Source organism: Sus scrofa, chromosome 6 (genome assembly GCF_054392235.1).
Source record: "Sus scrofa isolate SSC_HxYL_T2T_F1_AM1 chromosome 6, Sscrofa_HxYL_maternal_Yorkshire_Landrace_v2.0, whole genome shotgun sequence".
NCBI classification, from domain to species: domain Eukaryota; kingdom Metazoa; phylum Chordata; class Mammalia; order Artiodactyla; family Suidae; genus Sus; species Sus scrofa.
This window is the reverse complement of record NC_139388.1, coordinates 75,874,031-75,893,591: the sequence shown is the minus strand read 5'-3', so window position 1 is coordinate 75,893,591 and position 19,561 is coordinate 75,874,031. Positions and strand designations below refer to the sequence as shown.

General features: G+C 50.0%; 2 protein-coding genes across 5 annotated transcripts in view; one reads left to right on the top strand and one right to left on the bottom strand.

Moving 5' to 3' along the window:
* Nucleotides 1-19,561, top strand: part of MTOR (mechanistic target of rapamycin kinase) — a 125,771-nt gene that overhangs the window by 47,163 nt on the left and 59,047 nt on the right. For all 3 annotated transcript variants that reach the window (XR_014807050.1, XM_084962776.1, XM_003127584.7), the window contains exons 26-28: nt 959-1,101; nt 4,620-4,782; nt 4,925-5,070. Coding sequence is in view for 2 of the 3 variants with exons in the window: in XM_084962776.1 (XP_084818902.1) it covers nt 959-1,101; nt 4,620-4,782; nt 4,925-5,070 (452 nt within the window). In the remaining variant the exon portion in view is untranslated. The remainder of the gene's footprint in view (nt 1-958; nt 1,102-4,619; nt 4,783-4,924; nt 5,071-19,561) is intronic.
* On the bottom strand, nt 9,064-15,071 carry ANGPTL7 (angiopoietin like 7). 2 transcript variants are annotated; one of them, XM_084958117.1, is made up of 7 exons: nt 14,898-15,071; nt 14,427-14,807; nt 12,048-12,148; nt 11,288-11,482; nt 10,443-10,641; nt 10,048-10,223; nt 9,064-9,502 (listed from the first exon to the last, which is right to left on the bottom strand). In XM_084958117.1, the coding sequence occupies exons 2-6, from the start codon at nt 14,794-14,796 to the stop codon at nt 10,054-10,056; spliced, it is 1,035 nt and encodes a 344-aa protein (XP_084814243.1). In that variant the 5' UTR covers nt 14,797-14,807; nt 14,898-15,071; the 3' UTR covers nt 9,064-9,502; nt 10,048-10,053.

Below are 19,561 nucleotides of genomic sequence, written 5' to 3'. Positions count from 1 at the left end.
CAGCAATGCCGGATCCTCAACCCACTGAGCGAGGCCAGGGATCGAACCTGCATCCTCATGGATCCGAGTCAGATTCGTTTCCGCTGAGCTACAGTGGCAACTCCCAGCCAGGTTTCTTACTTCGGAGTAAATGGCACTCACCCCTAGAGCACTGTTACAGAGCTGTTATACATGTCAGCCTAGTTAACCCTTAAAACACCCTAGGAGGGGGGAACTCTTTCCACACTTGGCAGATGAGGAAACTGAGGTACAGAGAAGCTAAGCACCTTGCCCAAGATCAGACCCCGAGAAGCTACACACCTGGGACTGGAGCTCAAGCCACTGAGCTCCACAGCGTGAGGCCGCTGCCCTGCACTGCCCTGCCCGGCTCCAGAGCCCGAGTCCTCCCCTCCTCCCCCTCCCTCAGCTGCCCCTGCCAGTAGCTCTTGAAGCCTGGAGAGCTCAGGGTTTGAGGAGAGTTGGGAGGGATTAACTAACGAGTAAAATTCAGTCTGTTGACCTCCAGTGTCTCTTCCACCTTAGTGTCGTGTGCTCTGGGCTCTTTCTCATCTGATGGTCACATGACTGCTCGTGGTGTGAACCTGAGCGTGTGTCCCCCACCCCCACCCCCGTGACTCCTCTGTGAGACGAGCCAGGGTCCGAGGGCCCAGGGCCCTTCGCAGTCTGCCTTGTTGGCTGCATTCTGAGGGTGACAGTCCCCACCCACTCTGGCTCTCTAGAGCCCTCCGCTCTGCAGATAGAGTCCAGCACAAGTGAGGGCGAAAACCGGGTTTCTCTCTATGGTGGAATATTCCAGAGGTTGCTGCTTTTGCTTTATGGTTTTAATTAAATATTACTCTTTGATATTTGTACTCAGGGAATTTTATCATGAGAGGTATAATTGTGTAAATCAAAGAAGTAGAATAATCATTAGACCCTTAGAGCTGATGGTTTTATATTGTCGCCTGTGGCATTACAGGCCTGGGGAGCTGCCAGAAGGGTCTCCAAAGATGACTGGTTGGAATGGCTGAGGCGGCTGAGCCTGGAGCTGCTGAAGGACTCCTCGTCCCCATCCCTGCGCTCGTGCTGGGCCCTGGCTCAGGCCTACAACCCGATGGCCAGGTACGCCGCGTCAGGGCTCCCCCCTCCCAGGCTGCACATGGGATCACACAGAAAACGTGATAGAGAAAAGTTCATTCTTATTAGCAGTGATGGTGAAAGGGTGGTTTTAATTTTAAGCTCTGGGGGAAAAGATAAAAAGGCAAATGGGACAGGCTCCTAGCATAGAAAAAGCATGCATCTTAACCTCGCTAGTGAACCTTACCTTTGTAGACTTAGGTCCAAAAGTTTAATTACAAAGTCATTTTAACTCTGAAAACAGCTGTGTAACAGTTTAATATAAGCTGTTTCCAGCAATAAGGATGCCCCGACTATTTATTGCTCTGTGGCAAGTACCCCAGGGCCAGTGGTCTGAGACAGCAGTGGTCTGAAATTATTTATCTGGCTCATGCAGCTGCAGCTTGGGCAGGACTTGTGGGACCAACTCGTCTCTGCTCCACATAGTCCCCAGGGGTGTTTGTCCCCGGACTAGAGGACCCACTTGGAAGATGGTGCAATCCATGTGTCCAGCGAGTGGGGCTGACGGTCGGCTGGAACTCAGCCCGGGCAGGGCCTCGGCCCCTCTGCCCGATTGCTCTGAGGGTTGCTCGGGCTTCCTCACAGAGTCCTGGCTGGGTTTCAAGAGCCAGTGTCCCCAGGGGAGGGAGGCAGAAGTGCATGGTGCTTGTATGACCCAGTCTCGGAGGTCACAGTGTCACTTCTGCACCACTGTGTTCTTGAAGGCAGTCACAAAGGCCCACTTGGGTTTAAGGGGAGGCATGGATGCCACCTTTTTATGGGAGAGTAGAAAGACCCTGGAAGAGCAGATAGAACAGGAGATAGTGCTGCAGCCGTCTTTGGAAAATGGAACTCATGCCATAAAAAATACTGTAAACCTTAAACAGTGAATGTTTTCTTTGAAAAAATTTAAGTGCAGTGGATTTAGAAGGTTGTGCCAATTCCTGCTGTGTAGCAGAGTGACCCAGTCATATACATACATACATGCCCTTCCCTAGGTTACCTCCTATCACGGCCTGGATAGAGTTCCCTGTGCTGGACAGAAGGACCTCATTGCTTATCCATTTTAAATGTCATAGTTTGCGTCTACGAACCCCGAACTCCCCGTCCATCCCATTCCTTCCCCGCTCCCTCTTGGCAACCACAGGTCTCTTCTCTATGTCTTAGACAGTGAATCTTAAATAGCGGTTAAGAATTTGGTTTAGCTGTGACTGTGGTGTAGGCTGGTGGCTACAGCTCTGATTTGATCCCTGGCCCGGGAACTTCCACATGCCTTGGGTGTAGCAAAAAAAAAAAATTTTTTTTTAGTAAAAAATTTGATAAAAAAAACTTTCTTATTAAGTTTTAATGCATCTAAAAGATTTATGGTAGAATGTAATGAATGAAATGAAATACAAAAGGGTGTGAACGTGTGATTCAACTATTAAAAATATACGTATATAGAAAAAAAATTAGAAAGTAATATAATCATGATTATCTCTAAGAAGGAGGATTTTAAGGAGAGATTATTTCCTTATTCTTTGCTGTATTTTCTAAATTTTTGTACAGTGGACAGTCTTTATGATGAGACATTATATGGTGATTTGATTAATGATCCTTTTCATTAACGAGAAGCAAAAAAGCAAAGTATTCCATTTCCCTCTCTTCAGCACGACTTGTTTGCTCTTTGAAGACTGTGGCTTGGATGCCATGATTTGGTTCATCTAATTTCTTTCAGTTTTTTTTTTTTTTTTCCTGTCTTTTTGCCATTTCTGGGGCTGCTCCCTCGGCATATGGAGGCTCCCAGGCTAGGGGTCCAATTGGAGCTATAGCCGCCGGCCTACACCACAGCCACAGCAACGTGGGATCTGAGCCGCATCTGCAATCTACACCACAGACAGCTCACAGCAACGCCGGATCCTTAACCCACTGAGCAAGGGCAGGGACCGAACCCGCAACCTCATGGTTCCTAGTCGGATTCGTTAACCACTGCGCCACGACGGGAGCTCCTCTTTCAGGTATTTTTTAATGCTTTCAAAATCAAACCCTCTTCTGGGTTTCCATAGTGTGCACACCCCGTGCTCAGCCGCTGTGATCGATGTGTTTCTTCTCTGCTCCAGGTCACTTTTGAGCACACCGTTGTCCCAAAGAGGCCTGTGGTGGATACACACATACGCGTCTGTCCCCTTAGTGCCAGACGTGTTCATTTGGGATCCAGTGTAGCCTTTGATCTGGACCGGAAAACTTCCTTCTTTATTTACACAAGACTTCTTTCGGTCTTTATTTATCCTTCGAATTTCCAATTTTGTTTTTTTTCCATCAGATTCCAAAATCACACATATATTGATCTGACTTAACCTTTTAATGTCTGTAATGCTGAGGAGGTGTATATGCATCAAATGCTGAAGCCCAGAGAGCATACAGGCACGTCCTGTGGTTTCCAGCTCCCCTCTCCACACATTCTCCGGGAAGGAGAGGGTAGGGTTCAAGTTCAGGGGTCGGGAGTAGCGCATCTGTCCACCCAAGTGATGCTGTAGTGATTTTCAACAGTTGTAGTGACCCTAGAAATGGCACCTCTGCTCCCAGGCTTTCTCAAGGCCCCAGCCGCTGGTGGTTTGGCTTAGAGAATCTTTTAAAACTCATGGATTTGGATTCTATTTTCTAATGCTTCCAGTTTCTTAAGTTCTGTTGTCATTTTGTTTGTGACCATTAAGGTTCTGCTTCTGTCTTAAAAGCAATAGCAGAGGCTGCTTTTGCCACTTCTGACCTTCAGGCTTCGGACATTGCATGAGGAGAAACATCCCCAGAATCGTTTGAAGGTTATTGTTTTCTGAATCCGTTCTGTCTCCCTCCACATTAGAAGTCCCTTTCTGTTCATCCCTTCCGATGAAGAGAAATGGCGCAGACACTGAAGAGACAGGTTACTTTCTCCTGGCCTCTGTCTCCTCTTCCCTCGCCCTCCCGCTTGCCTGTACCCGCACTGTGAAATGCAGCAGTGCCGAGCCACCTCTGCTCGTTTTAAGGTCATTAAAATTAACTAACACGTGGAGTTCCCGACGTGGCTCAGTGGTTAATGAATCTGAGTAGGAACCATGAGGTCACGGGTTCAGTCCCTGGCCTCAGTGGGTTAAGGATCCGGCGTTGCCGTGAGTGGTGGTGTAGGTCGCAGACACGGCTCAGATCCTGCGTTGCTGTGGCTGTGGTGTAGACCGGTGGCTACAGCTCCGATTAGACCCCCTAGCCTGGGAAACCTCCATGTGCCGCGGGTGCGGCCCTAGAAACGGCAAAAAGACAAAAAAAAATAAATAAATAAAATTAACTAAAACTTAAAATTCAGTTCCTTGGTCACACATCGCAGTCCAAGTGCTCAATGACCAGCGAACAGGGCAGATAGAGACCGTTTCCAGCAAGTTCCGTCGGCCAGCCTTGGCCTGTGTAGCTGGAATCAGTGATGCCTGGAGTAGCTTGGTGGGCGTGCTTCCTGGCCTCCGGCAGAGGCGGGAGAGCCCTTCCCAGCGTTTCTCCTCACTCTTCTCCGCCCTCAGGGATCTCTTCAACGCGGCCTTTGTGTCCTGCTGGTCTGAGCTGAACGAAGACCAGCAGGATGAGCTCATCAGAAGCATTGAGCTGGCCCTCACCTCCCAGGACATCGCTGAAGTCACACAAACGCTCTTAAACTTGGCCGAATTCATGGAACACAGTGACAAGGTGAGACTTGGCCGGTGGTCCAGATGGAGCCTGACTGGGAACTGGCGGGCGGGCGGGAGGAGAGGGGCGAAGTGCCCGCCCCACTGCTCTGGCCTGTGCCCCGTCCGCCGTTTCCCCACGCGAGGGTTCTGCTCTCCTCCAGGGCCCCCTGCCGTTGAGAGATGACAATGGCATTGTTCTGCTGGGCGAGAGGGCCGCCAAGTGTCGAGCATACGCCAAGGCGCTGCACTACAAAGAACTGGAGTTCCAGAAGGGCCCCACCCCCGCCATCCTGGAGTCTCTCATCAGGTAGGCTTTTAAATTGCTGCCTGCATCTAAAATGACCTCTCTCCTCCCTCTGCTGCCAGTTCCCTGGGGTCACTTGGAGACGTCCGCTCTGAAATCTGCCATCAGATCCGGCCAGCACGTTTAAATAAGATGCGGTGGCAGATGGCTCTCCCCGCATTCTAGCCGTCTTTGTCATTACTCTTGACCCGTGGCACCTGCGCTCCTGTTGTTTTCACTGGTGCCAGTGAAATCAGCCTGGAAGCAGTTCTGTGGCCAGAGCTGCCTTGGAAAGGTAGATTTTATGTCTGCGTTATTAGCTAGGCCCTCTGGCTCAGGAGCAGGGACCGGTTTCTGTCTCCTCTTCGGAGCTCTAGGAATGTAAAAGGCAGAGCGTGTGTCTTTGATTGGCGTGTGTCTCTCCTGAGATAGTTTTATGTCTTCTGGGTATGGAAAGATAGGTTGTTTAAGCCATTTTTTGCTCTTATGAAATTACAGCCAACCTTAAATGTTAGGTCCACAGCTTCTAGAGAACTGTTCACTTCCCCTGATGATTATCAGAGAATATTAACTCCGGGATCTAATTATCTAGCATGGTTGATTGTTTCACTACAGATGGTTTAGGAACAATCACCCACCTAATGTGTGCCTCCTCTGTGGCCGAAACAGCCTGCAACGTGCGACGCTTCCTTCATTTGAAAAGACGGTTAAATAGCCAAGCTCTCTGCCAGCTCTGCTTTTGAGTAGATGCTAAAGAGCGTTCCTTTAAATACTTTAAGGCATGATCAGAGAGATAGAAGTAGAGTCATGTTTTTGCCCAAATAAACTGGACTTTGAGAGAATATTGACTTTGAAAATACTGCAAAGGAACATGCCATTCTATGGGGAAGGCTTCTGTGTCAAATTAGGCACTGCAGACGTGAAAACCTCCATGTCTTCCTCCCACCTCTGGCTTGGGTAATGCATCCTTGCTTCTTAACTAATAGAAGACTCAGGAACTGACTATTATAACCTCAGCATCAAATAACTAGTTTTTGTCCATTAATTTCCTTGCTAACCTTTTTCTGTTTGATACCTCTTTGAAATCTCCCTCGTCCCACCCCAGATTTTTCCCCATATTTGAGACAATCTTAAAAATGTTAACGTTTATGCAGATTTGTAGTAGAAAGTTATAGTCAGAGGCCTGGAAAAGTGTTCAAGAAGGTCGTTTAACTTTTTAAAGCCAGTCTAATTGAGGATAAGTCCTCAGAATGTCCCGCAGATTGATCTTGGCTTTAGGAAAAGAAACAGACAGAACCTGTGGTCCCAGGTAAATCCAGGGCCTTCTTGACCCTGGTTGGTTCCTGCTCTGATTCAGCGAGGCTTGCAGTTTTGCCTCCCTTCAGTTGGTTTCCGGCGTCTTCCCAACACCCATCTTCTTTTTTTCTCTTTGTAGCTTTTCCAGCTTATTCTGTAAAACTACTTTTTCTAAGCACCACTGCCATGTTCTGCCATCATTTTCACTGCAGAAACTTTTAAGAAACAGCCTTAGGCAAAGCTGTTTACTACAGAAGCTGCTCTTTGCGATGCCCCAGTCCTCTGGGTAAGCCTTGTGGGCACTCCTTGCATGGCCAGTCCCTGGGCCACTACTTTGGTCTGGTCTTGAGGTCATTACTGTTTAGTAAAAGATTGGGTTCCCTTCCTCACAGTGGCTAATGGAGAGCTCACAGCTCGTTCCTGGCCCGTCTGTAACAAATTACAGACATCTTACCTGTTTTGTCTATTGCCCTCCTCTCTTCTCCAATTTTATTTCCTTTTTTTCTACTCCTATTTTCTCTTAACGTTTGTCCACTTTTTACAAATTTAGTATATACTTTTGAGTCAACTGCCTTAAATTCTTTTTGAAAGAATCAGGTTAACCGTACACAGAAATTTCTTTGCACAGTTGATTCTTGGTTTTTATTTTTGTTGTAAAAAGCTGTGCTGTGCTGACCACACTGTTCTCTTGCTGCTGAATCAGTCTGTCTTCCCGCCTATTGACATTTTTATTTACCTGCTCTAGGATGAATTAAATTCACATGTAATCCCCTAACAACATGTCCCTGCATTTTACACACACACACACACACACACACACACACACACACACACAGAACTTTTACTTGGTTCATTCGCCTTAGAATAAGGTCTTGTAGCCTGCCGCGTTCTTTCAGGACGCTGTAAAAAATGCCCATAGAGTGGGTAGCTTGAAGAACAAGCATTTATTTCTCACAGCTAGGAGAAGAAGCTGGAAGCTGGAAAGTCTAAGATCAGGTTGCCTGCATGGGTGGCTTCTGGGTTAGAGATTGCCAGCTTCTCTGTGTGTCCACGTGGTAGAAAGCAGAGAACAGGTTCTTTGAAGACTCTTTTATAAAGGCCCGAATCAGGGCTCCACCCTCATGGCCTCATCACCTCCCAGAGGCTCCACCTCCAAACACCACCACCTTGAGGCTTAGGTTTCAACCTGGGGACTCGGAGGGAGGGGCCAGGAGACACACATTCTGTCCAAGGCACCTGCTTTTCTCCCTCTACCGAGCAGAAGAGACGGCCTGTCAACTGAACGCTTGCACTGCCCAGCCCTGACGCGCAGTCCCATTTTAAGACGCTTTTCTCATTGCTGTGTCTGCAGAATTAGAGATAAAAACTGCCGCCGGGGTTTACTGGGTTCCCCTGTCTCCTCTTCGCTGCCCGTACTTACTACCTTTTGTCTTTCCGATAATTGCCATTCAGGAGGGAGGTGGTGTCTCCTCGTGGTTTTGGTTTGCATTTCTTGATTAGTGAGGTTAAGCACCTGTTCATGTGCCCGTTGATTATTTGGATGTTTTCATTGGAAAACTAGCTATTTAGGTCCCTTGACTACTTTTAAATGGAATTATTTGCTATTTTGTTATAAGGTCTTTATATATTTTGGATGTTAATCCTTTTCTCCTGTTCTGTAGATTGTCTTGTCTTTTCTTTTTTGTCTTTTTAGGGCCGCACCTGCAGCATATGGAGGTCCCCGGGCTAGGGGTCGAATCAGAACTGCAGCTGCCGGCCTGCACCACAGCCACAGCCACACCAGATCTGGGCCATAGCTCATGGCAATGCCAGATCCTTAACCCACTGGGTGAGGCCGTTGTTCGAACCCTCATCCTCATGGATACTAGTCCGGTTTGTCACTGCTGGGCCACAGAGGGAACGCCCTAGATTGTCTTTTCAATGTATTGTTTCCTTATAGTTTGAGGTAGTTCGCCTTGTTTATTTTAGCTTTTGGTGCTTAGAGCCTCAGGTTATTAGTCGTGGGTGTGTGGTTGCTGCAAGAGAATTAGCAGCTGCTTCTGCCCGAGGTGTCCACGCTCCTCCTTCTCCTCTTCATCTCCTTCTAACCCTGATCTTGTCGTCATCTCTCCAGGCAGCACTGTGCCTGCTGCTGAGTGCCTCAGACCCCCGCCTGCCGTTGGACCTTTCTCTCTGCCTGCCTGTCCCATGGGAGGCCCTGCTTTCTGCTCACTTTATTTCTTTGAAAATCCTGAGGGTCTTGTTTCTACAGTTAAATGGTTCCCAACAATCAGAGAGCTGTAGGTGTCCTAGAAAACCGGGAGTTAGAGACGGATGCTTACCTGACACTGACTGGTTCAGGGGATGGTTCCTTTTGGCAAGAAAAAGTCATTTCCTAAAGGTCAGCATCATTTGACAGCTGTTAGAACTCGAGCCGGTGTGCCTCTGTCTGCAAGTTAGTTTGCTCAAGTAGAAGGTCGGCGTGTTGGTTTGCAAAGAATTTGGAAGCCAAGTGGCGACAGGGGCCTCCGTGGGGGTCGGGTGGACAGGCCAGAGTCTGGCCTCTTCCAGGGGCTGCCACTGGCCCCTTTGTCCCTGTCATCATGGGCTTCCTGCTCCTCCCTTGGTTTCCCTGAAGACTGCGACATACTCAGAGTCTCCTTCCCACTACTTCCTCTCTGATTTTTCACTTAAAACTTTTCCCCATGCTCTCAGTGGTAATAGTAGTAATTTTAAAAGGAGCAGATTTAAAAGGATTTATTGTAGAAAGAAGAAAAAAATTTTAATGTTTAAAACAAACTACGGTATTTTATTTTTACAGAGCAAAATGTTTATATATACAGCATGAATTACTTATTAGCTGTGTACCATTTACCTTCTTGTTTTAGCCACTTTGAAGTTCTTTGAGCTCTTTCCTTGCGAAGTAAATAAAAATAGATATATCTGTTATTGGCTGTGACTATTTTAAGGCAGTTTTGTGCAGGCGTCCACAGGGGACTTATCTTCACCTCCCGTTGGAGCTCCTGCCACCGCTAGGCCCACTTCCCGCCTCCTCATCAGTGTTGCGCCGTGAGGGAGGCCTAGCAGGGAGGTGCCCAGAGCCAGTGAAAGGCCTGGTGCCCTGGGGTTCCTCCAGCCAATTCCACCTCAGTCCACTCACCTCCAGCAGAACAGGTTTTGTCTTTTAAAAAAAAAAAGTGTGTAGACTGAAGGTGATTTCGTTGGATTTAAAACTTGCAACCTCTCTCTTCCACTGCCTTCTTCACTCCTGTCTGACACCCCGAAGCACCAAAACAGTATGGTTCTTTTTAGCAAAGGGATTTATTTTCTGTCCTCACATAACTTAGGCCTTAGAGGAAGTAGATAAAATGAACTCTGTGAAAGAATTATTTTTCTTTCATGGAAAAACATGGGGGAAAGAGGAGCTGCTGCTTTGTCAGGGCTCCCTGGCAGGGAGCGCCCCCCCCACCCCCGACAGCCCCATGAGACGTATGTGTCTGGACCCACTGTGCTTAAATACTGCATCCCATTTACTGTAACACCCTTGGTATATAATTTTTTTGGTTCTCCTGAGAGACTGACTCTGCTTTGGAGATGCGAGGCTGTGTTCCACCCCACTCCCCCACACACCCCCGCCACCCCCTGCCACCCCTGGAACTCCCATCCTCTCCTCCGCCCTTTCCCAGCCTCTGTTTGTCTCCGTCTCTCCTCTGCCCCACAGCAGACCTCTTTTTACGGCCGGAAGTCTTCTGGGCGGATTTTCATCTCCACACGTTTGAGGGAGTAGCTGGACCCGTGCCAGCCGTACCAGGTGATGCCATCCAGGTGCTTGTTGTGCTCCCCGAGGAGGTAGTACACGCCATTGAGGTTGGAGTCCGTGCAGCAGTTGTACCAGTATCCACCTGGGCGGGAACCAGATCAGTGCTAGTGTGTCCTCGGAAGAGCTCACACACCAGGCAGCGGGCATTTGTGATTTTAACAGAACCGGAGCCCCGTGAGCCAGTATCCAAAAGGAATACCAAAGCCAGGCCCCCAGCTGCGCGGTCCTAAATTCTCTCTTTGGCCTCTGCTGGGCTGGTGGCCTGGTACCCGAATGCCCGCCTCCCCACCCCCGACCTCACCTTTGCGGAGCTGGGCACACTTGTCTAAGCAATTGTCGTTGTCCTTGTCCTTGGTGCTGAAGGCCGTGTTGTTGTGATAGCTGAGGGCGTCGTTCCCCACGCTGCCGCTGTAGTTGCCCAGGAAGAGGCGGTAGCTGTTGAGTTCATTGCCCAAAGCGAAGCGGCTGTACTCAGCGTGGCGCTTGGTGCCCTCCCAGTCCTGTCCAGGGAGGCAGAGCCTTAGGAAAACTGCAGGGGGGCTCACTCGCTCCCGTCCTGCCCGCTCCTCTCACCAGCTGCAGCCATCCGTCTTTCGGCTGCCAAGACTCTAGTAAGACGTCATGCCTTGTTTACCTCCCATTTAACCACTAACCTGGGAATCGGAAAACCAGGATCCTAGCTCACACTTCTCTCCCGAGTCACCACATGGCCTGGATTAGTCTCTCTCTCTCCCCTTCGCATCCTTGTCTGTAAGGTGTAGGTGGGTGTTTTGCTGTATTTCATTCTGGGATGTTCTAAGAGTAACTCGAGAATATAGAGATGCTTCGGGCCTTTGGTGCAGGTCACCACCCGCTACCAGAGAGGTTCGCATCTAGAGGACCTGGTGTCCCAGACTGGGGCAGGGACGCCGGCATTTCCGCCCAGCTGATGACTCCTCTGCCCTGGCCTGAGTCTGGCCTCTTCCTGTGTACCTGCAGCCTCGCTTTTGTGAAAGCTAGGAAGAGGCCCCTATTCTCAACTGTGCTGCAACCTGCAGGAAAGCTGTCGCAGCCAGTACACCAGCCCGCGGTGGAGAAGCATAGGAATGACACCCCCGGAGCATGGTGGCCCCGGTCTGGTCCCCGGGCCCCAGCCCCCACGCTCACCTCCATCTCCACACGTAGCCGGGTAGGCCGCCTAGAGAGCCGGTGGATGTGCTCGTTCCCTAGCCAGAAGTCCCCGCGGATGCTGCCGAAGCCTTGCTTGTACTGTTTCCAGTCCCGGTAGAAGGAGACGAGGCCGCTCTTTCGTCTCTGAATGATGGTCCAGCCACCACCTGAGGTCTCCATGTCGCAGAAAACCTGGAGCAGAGAGGGTGCCCTGCTCAGGACCCGCCAAGACAGGCAGCACCAGCCTGAGGGTGGCTCCCCACCTTCCCCCTGTCCCGCAGAACCGGGGGCCATGGGCTACCACCGTCACACTGGCTCGCCAGGCAGGGATTCGACCCCAGTGCTGGCAAGCTGGGCAGGCTGGTGGTTGGTTGAGAAAGATTGACACTGAGGGTGAGAGCGAGTGGGGGGTGGAGTTTGAAGGGAAAAATCCGGAAACTTCTAACCCACTCCCTACATGTCGTCTCCCTTTTCCTCCCCAGGAGAAGCTGCTGTAGGACACGGCGGGGGTTTCAGCCAGTTGGGCAGTGGTTTTGGCAGAATCTAACCATGTTAGGAGGTTCGTGTCTGGTTGATAGTGATCTGAAGGAGTGAGATGCATGCCTAGGTTTCTGTCCCCACAAATTGAGTGTTTAGCCGGCTCCCTATCATGTGATGTGTTTGCATCTCAGTCTCTTTAGGCTATGCCTGGCCCTCTTGTCCCCAGGATGTGAGGAGGGCAGATGGTAGCACGGGCAGCAGGCTGTAGTGACCTCACCTCCAGCTCGGGGCTGCCCAGGAAGTCGTCGGGAGGCAGTTTATAGACTCCGGAGATGCGGTAGCTCTTCTGGTAGAGGGACGAGCAGTCGTAGATGGCATCTGCAAGAGGAGCGGACCAGGGGTGAGCCGCCACCCCAGGGGCTCCGTGGCCGGCCGGCCTCCCTCCTGCGTCTAAGTCGGAAGCTTAAAAGCGGGACTCTACCTCTACCACGAAATTCGCAGGAGCACTCACTACGAGGCAGTGTCTGGATTGGGGGCGGGGGGTGCGCCCGGAGGGTGTGTTTTGGCTTCACTGGAGGTGGGGCCGAGGCTTCACCTGGATAGCACCACAGTACGACCAGGTGGCTGCAGGTTTGCTCAGAAAGAAGTTACCCTGCTGTAGTTCTAGTTTGGGAGACGTCACTGTGTGTGAGGGCCACCCAAGGATGCTCCTGTTTCCTGGAGTCAGCTTCTGGGACAGCTGCCGCTATTCCCAGACAAGTCAGAGTATCTCAGAGGGTCTCCTTTGATTGTTGTTTCTCAGAGGTAATGGCTACTGCTTACTAGGATCCTTATTAACAGATTTATAATTTTGTCTTTCCCCCCCAATCTAAAACTACTAGAAAAATGACAATGCAAGCACCCAAAGGAACCCTTGGAGGCCCTCCGGCTCCGTTATCAAGATGAGGAAATGAGAGCTTTGGGCAGGCTGGCTTGCACTCTGGGGTGGATTTTAATGTTTCCTCAGCCGCCCCTGGGGCTGGTGCTTTGGGGCGGATCTCAGCTCCCTGTTCTCAGTATCGGAGCCTTGTGGAGGGACAGCCTCTCCTGATAGGATCCAGAGAGCAGGCTCGCTTGTCCAGGGGTGCTTCCTGCCTGCTGGCACGCCCTCAGCAGATGGGAACATGTCTGCTGTGGGACTTGGAGGCAGAGCACCTTAGGCAGGGGACATAGAGATCCTTGTCTTCACTCTCAGAGTGACCCGCTTCCCACTCCTGACGAGAGCGCCCACCTACTGCCTCTCCAAGGGGCTGCCTGCTTACAGAGTATAAAGGTGACCCCACACCTGCTAAAGAGCAGAAAAAAGAGGAATGATGGCCTGGGCAAGAAGAGTAAGAGGCCCGGCAGAGGCTGCATTCAACTCTCAAAAGACTCCCCGCTGGGAGGTGAGGAAACTCCCGCTTGGAGGAGCAGGAGCAGCACCGGGTCTGATTCCTCTTCTCACCCGCGTGTCTGGTTTTGTCGCACAGCCCAGATCCGGACGGCCTGGTCTGGAAAACAGCCTGAGAAACTTTTCTAGCCCCAGACTGAGAGGGTCAGGAAGTGCTGCTTAGAAAGTGGTTGGCTTAGGTAACAAAACATACTGGTTTAGATAACAAAATTTTAAGCTTAATTTCAGGTTAAAACTTTTTCTTCATTTGAGCTAAGGATTCCCAGTGACTTACTCTGCCCTTTGTTCTTGGCTTGGTTTATAATATGACCCAAAAGATTCCTTTTTAAGTTTTTCTATCAGCAAGAAATGACCTACCTACCTGTAGGACATGCTCCTTGTAACTACTCATTTCCGGATAATTTCAGAAACCAAATTTCTCTCAACAATAAATTCACCTTGGCCTGTCTGAGCCAAGCTAAGTGGAAACTGAAAGTCATTTTTAAAAGGATCTTACAAAAGTAAATGGGTCTTATTTTTGGCCTAAAAATCCAGCTTTCAGCGTGGCATTTCCTTATTTCCTGTATCACTGGGGAGAATTTTCTTTGCGCTCATGGGAGAAACTAGAATATTGGCATTGAGGAACCTTGAGGGGCCAGTCCTTTTCCGAACACGAAGGGATTCTTCAGGCAGCTCTGGGCAGTGTCTGTGCACTTGATTCTGAGCCAGTGGGAAGAGTTAGGTTTGCTGAGCAGACACAGAAGTCCATCAATGCCCAGTGCATTAAATCACAGCCGCCCGAAAGAACTGTGTTTGGTGAAACTTTGCTCCTAGAGAGGTTATGAACTTGGCGTTCACTTCTGCTTCCGTGGGACCAAGCGTACAGCCTGGCAGCTCTGGGTAAGGAAGTAGGCTGGTCAGGAAGACATGAACCTTGTTTCTAAGATGTGCTGTGTGACTTTGGGCAGAGCACATGATCTCTGTGCTCCAAGATGGTAATTCATACCTGCAATATCCCCAAACACTGCGGGAGTGAAAGACACCTGGGTACATTTACAGCACATTGGAAATCAAAGGAAGTACTCCCTAAGCCTTCACTAAAGAGAAAATAGAGCTGGTGGCACGTGTCCAAGAAGCCCCAGTGATGGTTCTGACCATCACATGACCTAGAAGCAGTGTCGCAGACGGGAGACGCTTGGCTCTTTGAGGGGGAAGGTAGTGAGTAGCGCGAGCACGCGTCCTCCTTACCTGCTGAGGTCTGGGTGACAGTCTGCGCTGCCTGCAGCTGCATGATGTCGATCTGGTTGTTCATCTCGGAGAACTTGCTCTCGGCGGCCGTGAGCCGCGACTCCATGCGCTTGGAGCTGCTCTCCAGCTCCATCACCTGCATGACCACACTGACCCAGTCTCTTTCCTGCTTCTGGCTCAGCTCGCTCAGCAGGCTGCTTAGGTTGGCAATTTGGGCCTTGAGTTCCTTGGCCTCCTCGCAGCAGGCAGGCACAGTGAGTTCTGCAGGTGTCTTCCGCTTAGGGGGCTTCTGTGGCCACACTGGGTGGCCGACAAAGGCCACGATGAAAATGCAGAGCCAGGCCATAGCCGAGAGAGTCTTTTTCGGCATCTTTCGTGGGCCTGAGTGAGGAAGGACCTGGATGTGCCCAGCTGAGGTTTGCAAAGCTGCAACAGATTATGACCTAACACTCCTGCTCTCGATGGACTTACCGCTTTGCTGTTCTCTCTCTCTCTCTCCTTGCTCTGTCTTAGCCGTTCTCAAAACTTGAGCTTCTGAAAGGGCAGCTTCATCGGGTATCCCCTCGCTTTCCTTCCCCGGTCTGAATGCTCTACCCACTCAGCATCTTAAATATTGTTTGCTGCCTGCACCTCCACCCCTACCATGGCCTTGCTCGGCGCCCTGGCCCCTCCCAGCTCATCTGGGAGGGTCAGGTGCCTGTTGGGTGAAGTCAGCGTACACTTAGGCCAGAGGAGGGGAGGAGAGAGACAGGGGCGAGTCTTTCCTCGCCTGCTCAGTCTCTGGGCTGAGACAAGAGGGCTGAATTTGTGTTTCCAGTTTCGCCTATTAGATTGTGCCCCTGCCAGCCTCTGGCTCGGCTCTATCAGCAAGCAGTTCAGGGTCAGAATTTCCAAATTCCTTTCCAAAGGTTATGTAACCGTGGGGTGAGCATAAGGTGGGCAAAGAGAGTTGGGAATAAAACTCTCCACTCACCCAGGGAGACCTGTTAATGCAATCCGTGCTGTTTATACAGGGATCTAGTATATTTTGGCATCCTTCTGAATATGGTTTTAACAAGCTCGGTTATTCCTTTCTCTGATCAGCATTCAGTGTTTTTTTCAAAAACTTCTTTCGGCCTGGGCCTAACACTGTCTAAGCATTTGAAAAGTTCCAATTTAGAAAAGCTTTAGAAAATAGAAAGATAGAGTAAATCTCTTAGGAAGCAAAAAAGGACTTTGTAGTTTGTACCCGCAGGCTTTGCCCAGTTGTCTCGTCTTTCTCCCTCAATACAGAGTGGGTCAGTATTAGCCTCTCACATGTGACATCTGGCAAGGAAGTGTCCACCACGGCAGCGGGATGGAGACACAGGACTTGGTCCCGGGATGGGCGCCCGCACGTGCCTGGGTCTTCAGGCAGACCAGAGAACGGGCCCAGCCGTGACCCACAGTTCTACACCTGGGAAGTATGTTAGAACATAGAGAAAAGGATCCCCCTTGGCTGATAATCCATATCTATGTTTCATGTCCCTTTTCCTGTGGAATATGGTGTGCAGATTTAAAATTATTCTCTCAGAGTTTTCATTGTGGCTCGATCCCTGGCCTCACTCAGTGGGTCTGGGATCCGGCATTGCCGTGAGCTGTGGTGTAGGTTGCAGATGAGGCTCAGGTCCTGCATTGCTCTGGCTGTGTTGTAGGCTGGCAGCTGTAGCTCCAATTCGACCCCTAGCCTGGGAATTTCCATATGTGGCCCTAAAAAGCAAAAAAATAATAATGATAAAATAAAATTATTCTCTCTCATATTTTCTATATAGATAGATAAATAGATCCCCAAAAGTAGGGCTGTTGTAATTTTTCATGTACTATATTCAAAGGACATTGCTTCTTTGAAAACAAGTGGGGGGGAAACTGGGTTTTCAGCAAACCTTAAATCCTTAAAATGAGCTTTTCGCTAAGTATGTAAACAAAAGTCCCTCTGTCCTTACACGGTAACTGTCTCTGGAATGTACTCTGGCCATTTCCGGGCACAGTTCTTGTGCCGTCGCTGTTCAGGGTGGGCCCTTCACACACAAGCCTGCTGCCTGGCGGCCCCTCCTTCCTTCCCACTGTGACCCTGAGAGCTCTTTTCCAGTCGGGGCTTCTGCTCCTCAGAACGTCACTTCTGCTCAGGCAGTTAGAGTGACCAAACACTTTCTTCCCCCCTGTAAATCAGAAAGCAGGAGCGGATCAGCTGGATCAGTTTGGTTTCTTGCCTCCTGCTTGTCTTTGCCTCCTTAGGAGTGAGGATGCTGCAGGCGCCCCATGGAAGCTTGGCATTCTGCATTAGAGAGTCTGTTTCACTTGGCAGTGTCAGCGGTCCCTGCCCCCTCTCCGCGAGCATCTGGTCGGGGGCCCTGTAGCCTCAGCTTGTGGAGCTCACTGCACTAAGCGAGCCCGGCCCTGACTGCCAGCATCTGACAGAGCCGTTTAGCAGGGCCTCTTAGATTCCATGAGGCTCTGTAGGACAATCTCCCAGCCATCAGATGATGCTGAGCTTAAACCACGCGTGTGGCACAGGAGCGCCATGTACCACACGATGGACGGCAGTTCCCCGTGTGGCCCTGCTGTCCTGCTCCATGGAGCAGCTCGGGAGAGGACATCACCAAACAGTGGCGGCTTTGTAGATGCCCAGCCGGCGTTTCGTGTGTTCTTCCCAGTAGCCGCCGCCCCTGCCCACACAGCAAAGTGTTATGAGTAGAGTTTCGCATCTGGGCAGAACATAAATCAATCATTCATATTTGCAACCCATGCAACCGTCCTTTCCAGGAAAGGTAGGAAGAGGTTCCTGAGTTTGGATCAGAAGCCTCTAGCTTTTAGCATGAGTGCCTACTCTCTGACATTTTCTGGAAACTCCCTTCTAACATAAGCCCTAAGTTGGAGATGGAAGCTTTTTTTTATTTGAAGATTTTCTTAAATTACCTAAGTTGCCCAAGTCGCCGTTGCCTCCCCCCTCCCCTCCAGTTTTGAGAAAAAAGCCGGATTAAGAGTAGATCCCATGCCAGGAGATTGTCTTACCCGCCAAAACTCCACAACCCTAGGGTGTCCTAGATTCTGAATTTCTGAAGGAAGGAAAAATAAGTCTTCATTTTGAGTACAGCTAAGCCAGTGGAGAAAACCAGGACATGTGTGGAAGACTAGAGCGCTTGTCCCTTCTCTCCCCTTCCGTGACCAGAGTGACCATAACGACGGGAATTAAATGAGAAACTAAGGAAAACCTGGGTTGGACACATTGCAGTTTTTTCTTTTCTCCATTTTGCTGGTGGTGAAAGAGGGTCAGCTTGGTGCTCCTGGGAAAGATGTTATGAAAAGAAAGCTTACCTTTTTAACGAGGAAGACCAGAGAGCTTTGACTTCCCAGTCTGGGCTGCACAGCCTTGGGCCGGCACCAAGGGTCGAAGGCCCCCAGGCAGCCTGGGGATGGATTCCAGAGTGAGAAGGCCCTAGAGCTGGTCTCTCCTTCCTCCCCAGTGGGGGGCGTCATGTCTCATTTTCTTGAATATGTCCCTGTTGGAGAGACGCCTCATCTTCCAGTGTGTGCCCACCCCTGCCTGCTCTTCCACCATCCCTGCAAAACCAGTGAGGGCGAGACACCTGCCTGCAGTGCCAGACTCCGTTTGTTGAATGAATACGTCTCAGAAGTACCTGCCGTGTTGTTAGTTTAACTGTGTGCTTCGTGGTCATGTATTACTTCCTCTGAGGTCTTCTCGAGTCCCAGCTGCCTTGCTCTGTATAGCCGTTTAATCCCTGACCCTTCTACCTCTCAGTCCTGCTTCTTTAAAAAAAAATTTTTATTATTTAAAAAAAATTTTTTATTACACTTGATTTACATTGTTCTGTCAGTTCTAAAGCCCAAATCTATCACATAAAGTATTTTTCCCTCCTTCCTAACCCTTCTTATTTGCCACCTCCAAGTTCCTGTCGTGGCTCAGCAGAAACGAATCCGACTAGGAACCATGAGGTTTCGAGTTCAAGCCCTGGCCTCGCTCAGTGGGTTAAGGATCTGGCATTGCCATGAGCTGTGGTGTAGGTCGCAGATGCAGCTCGGGTCTGGATGGCTGTGGACTGTGGTGTAGGTCGTAGACACGACTTGGATCCCCTGTGGCTGTGGTGTAGGCTGGCAGCTGTAGCTCCAGTTTGACCCCTGGCCTGGGAACTTCCATATGCCGCAGGCGCAGCTCTAAGAAGCAAAAATAAGCAAACACACAAATCTCACAAAGTTCTTGTGAAGTGAAGTAGTTGTGATTTCTCTCCCCATTTCACAGATGAGTGTGCTCAGAGTAGTTAATTAATTTGCCAGGGTCATGTAACTATCAAGTAATGAAAGGGATTAGAACCCAGATTTATCTGACTCTATGGCTTCTTCTCCCTCCCTTTTTAGGGCCACAGCCGTGGCATATGGATGTTCCCAGGTTAGGGGTCTAATCAGAGCTACAGCCGCCGGCCTACACCACAGCCACAGCCACGCAGGAACTGAGCCACATCTGCGACCTACACCATAGCTCACGGCAATGCCGGGTCCTTGACCCACTGAGCAAGGCCAGTGATTGAACCTGCATCCTCATGGATCCCAGTCAGGTTTGTTAACTGCTGAGCCACGAAGGGAACTCCAGATTTCTGTGAGATTTAAATTAAGTATTGTAAAAGATTAAAAATAGCTAAGGCATTTTTGAATAAGAAAAATAAATTTGGAGGAATTACCCTGCTGGAAAGCAAGATTTACCACAAAGCTACAGTAAGTAATTCAGGCAGTGCGGTATTGATGGAGTTGCCTGGTGGCGCAGTGGGTCAGGGATATGGATGGCATTGTCTCTGCTGTGGCTCGGGTCATGGCTGTGGCTGTGGCTCAGGTTCCATCCCTGGCCTGGGAACTTGTGCATACAGAACTTCTTCATACTTCTGATGCAGCCAAAAAGAAAAAAAAAAAAGAAGGCGTTGCAGTATTGGCACCAGGACAGATAGATCAGTGGAGCAGAATTAAATGTCCAGAAACAGACCCACACGTATAAGGACACTTGCTTTCTAGCAAGGGAGCACCCCAGAGCCGTGAGTTCTGCTGGGTCAGCTAGATGGCCTACGGGGGATAAAGGTTCTTGAGCCTTACCTCATACACACACAGAACCT

Coding starts and splice junctions, on each gene's coding strand:
- ANGPTL7 (XM_084958117.1), bottom strand. CDS start 14,796: ATGCCGAAAAAGACTCTCTCGGCTATGGCCTGGCTCTGCATTTTCATC. Junction 11,483..12,047: donor TGGGCAGCCCCGAGCTGGAG/GTGAGGTCACTA, acceptor TCTCTGCTCCAG/GTTTTCTGCGACATGGAGAC. Junction 10,224..10,442: donor GTGTGCCCAGCTCCGCAAAG/GTGAGGTCGGGG, acceptor GTTCCCGCCCAG/GTGGATACTGGTACAACTGC.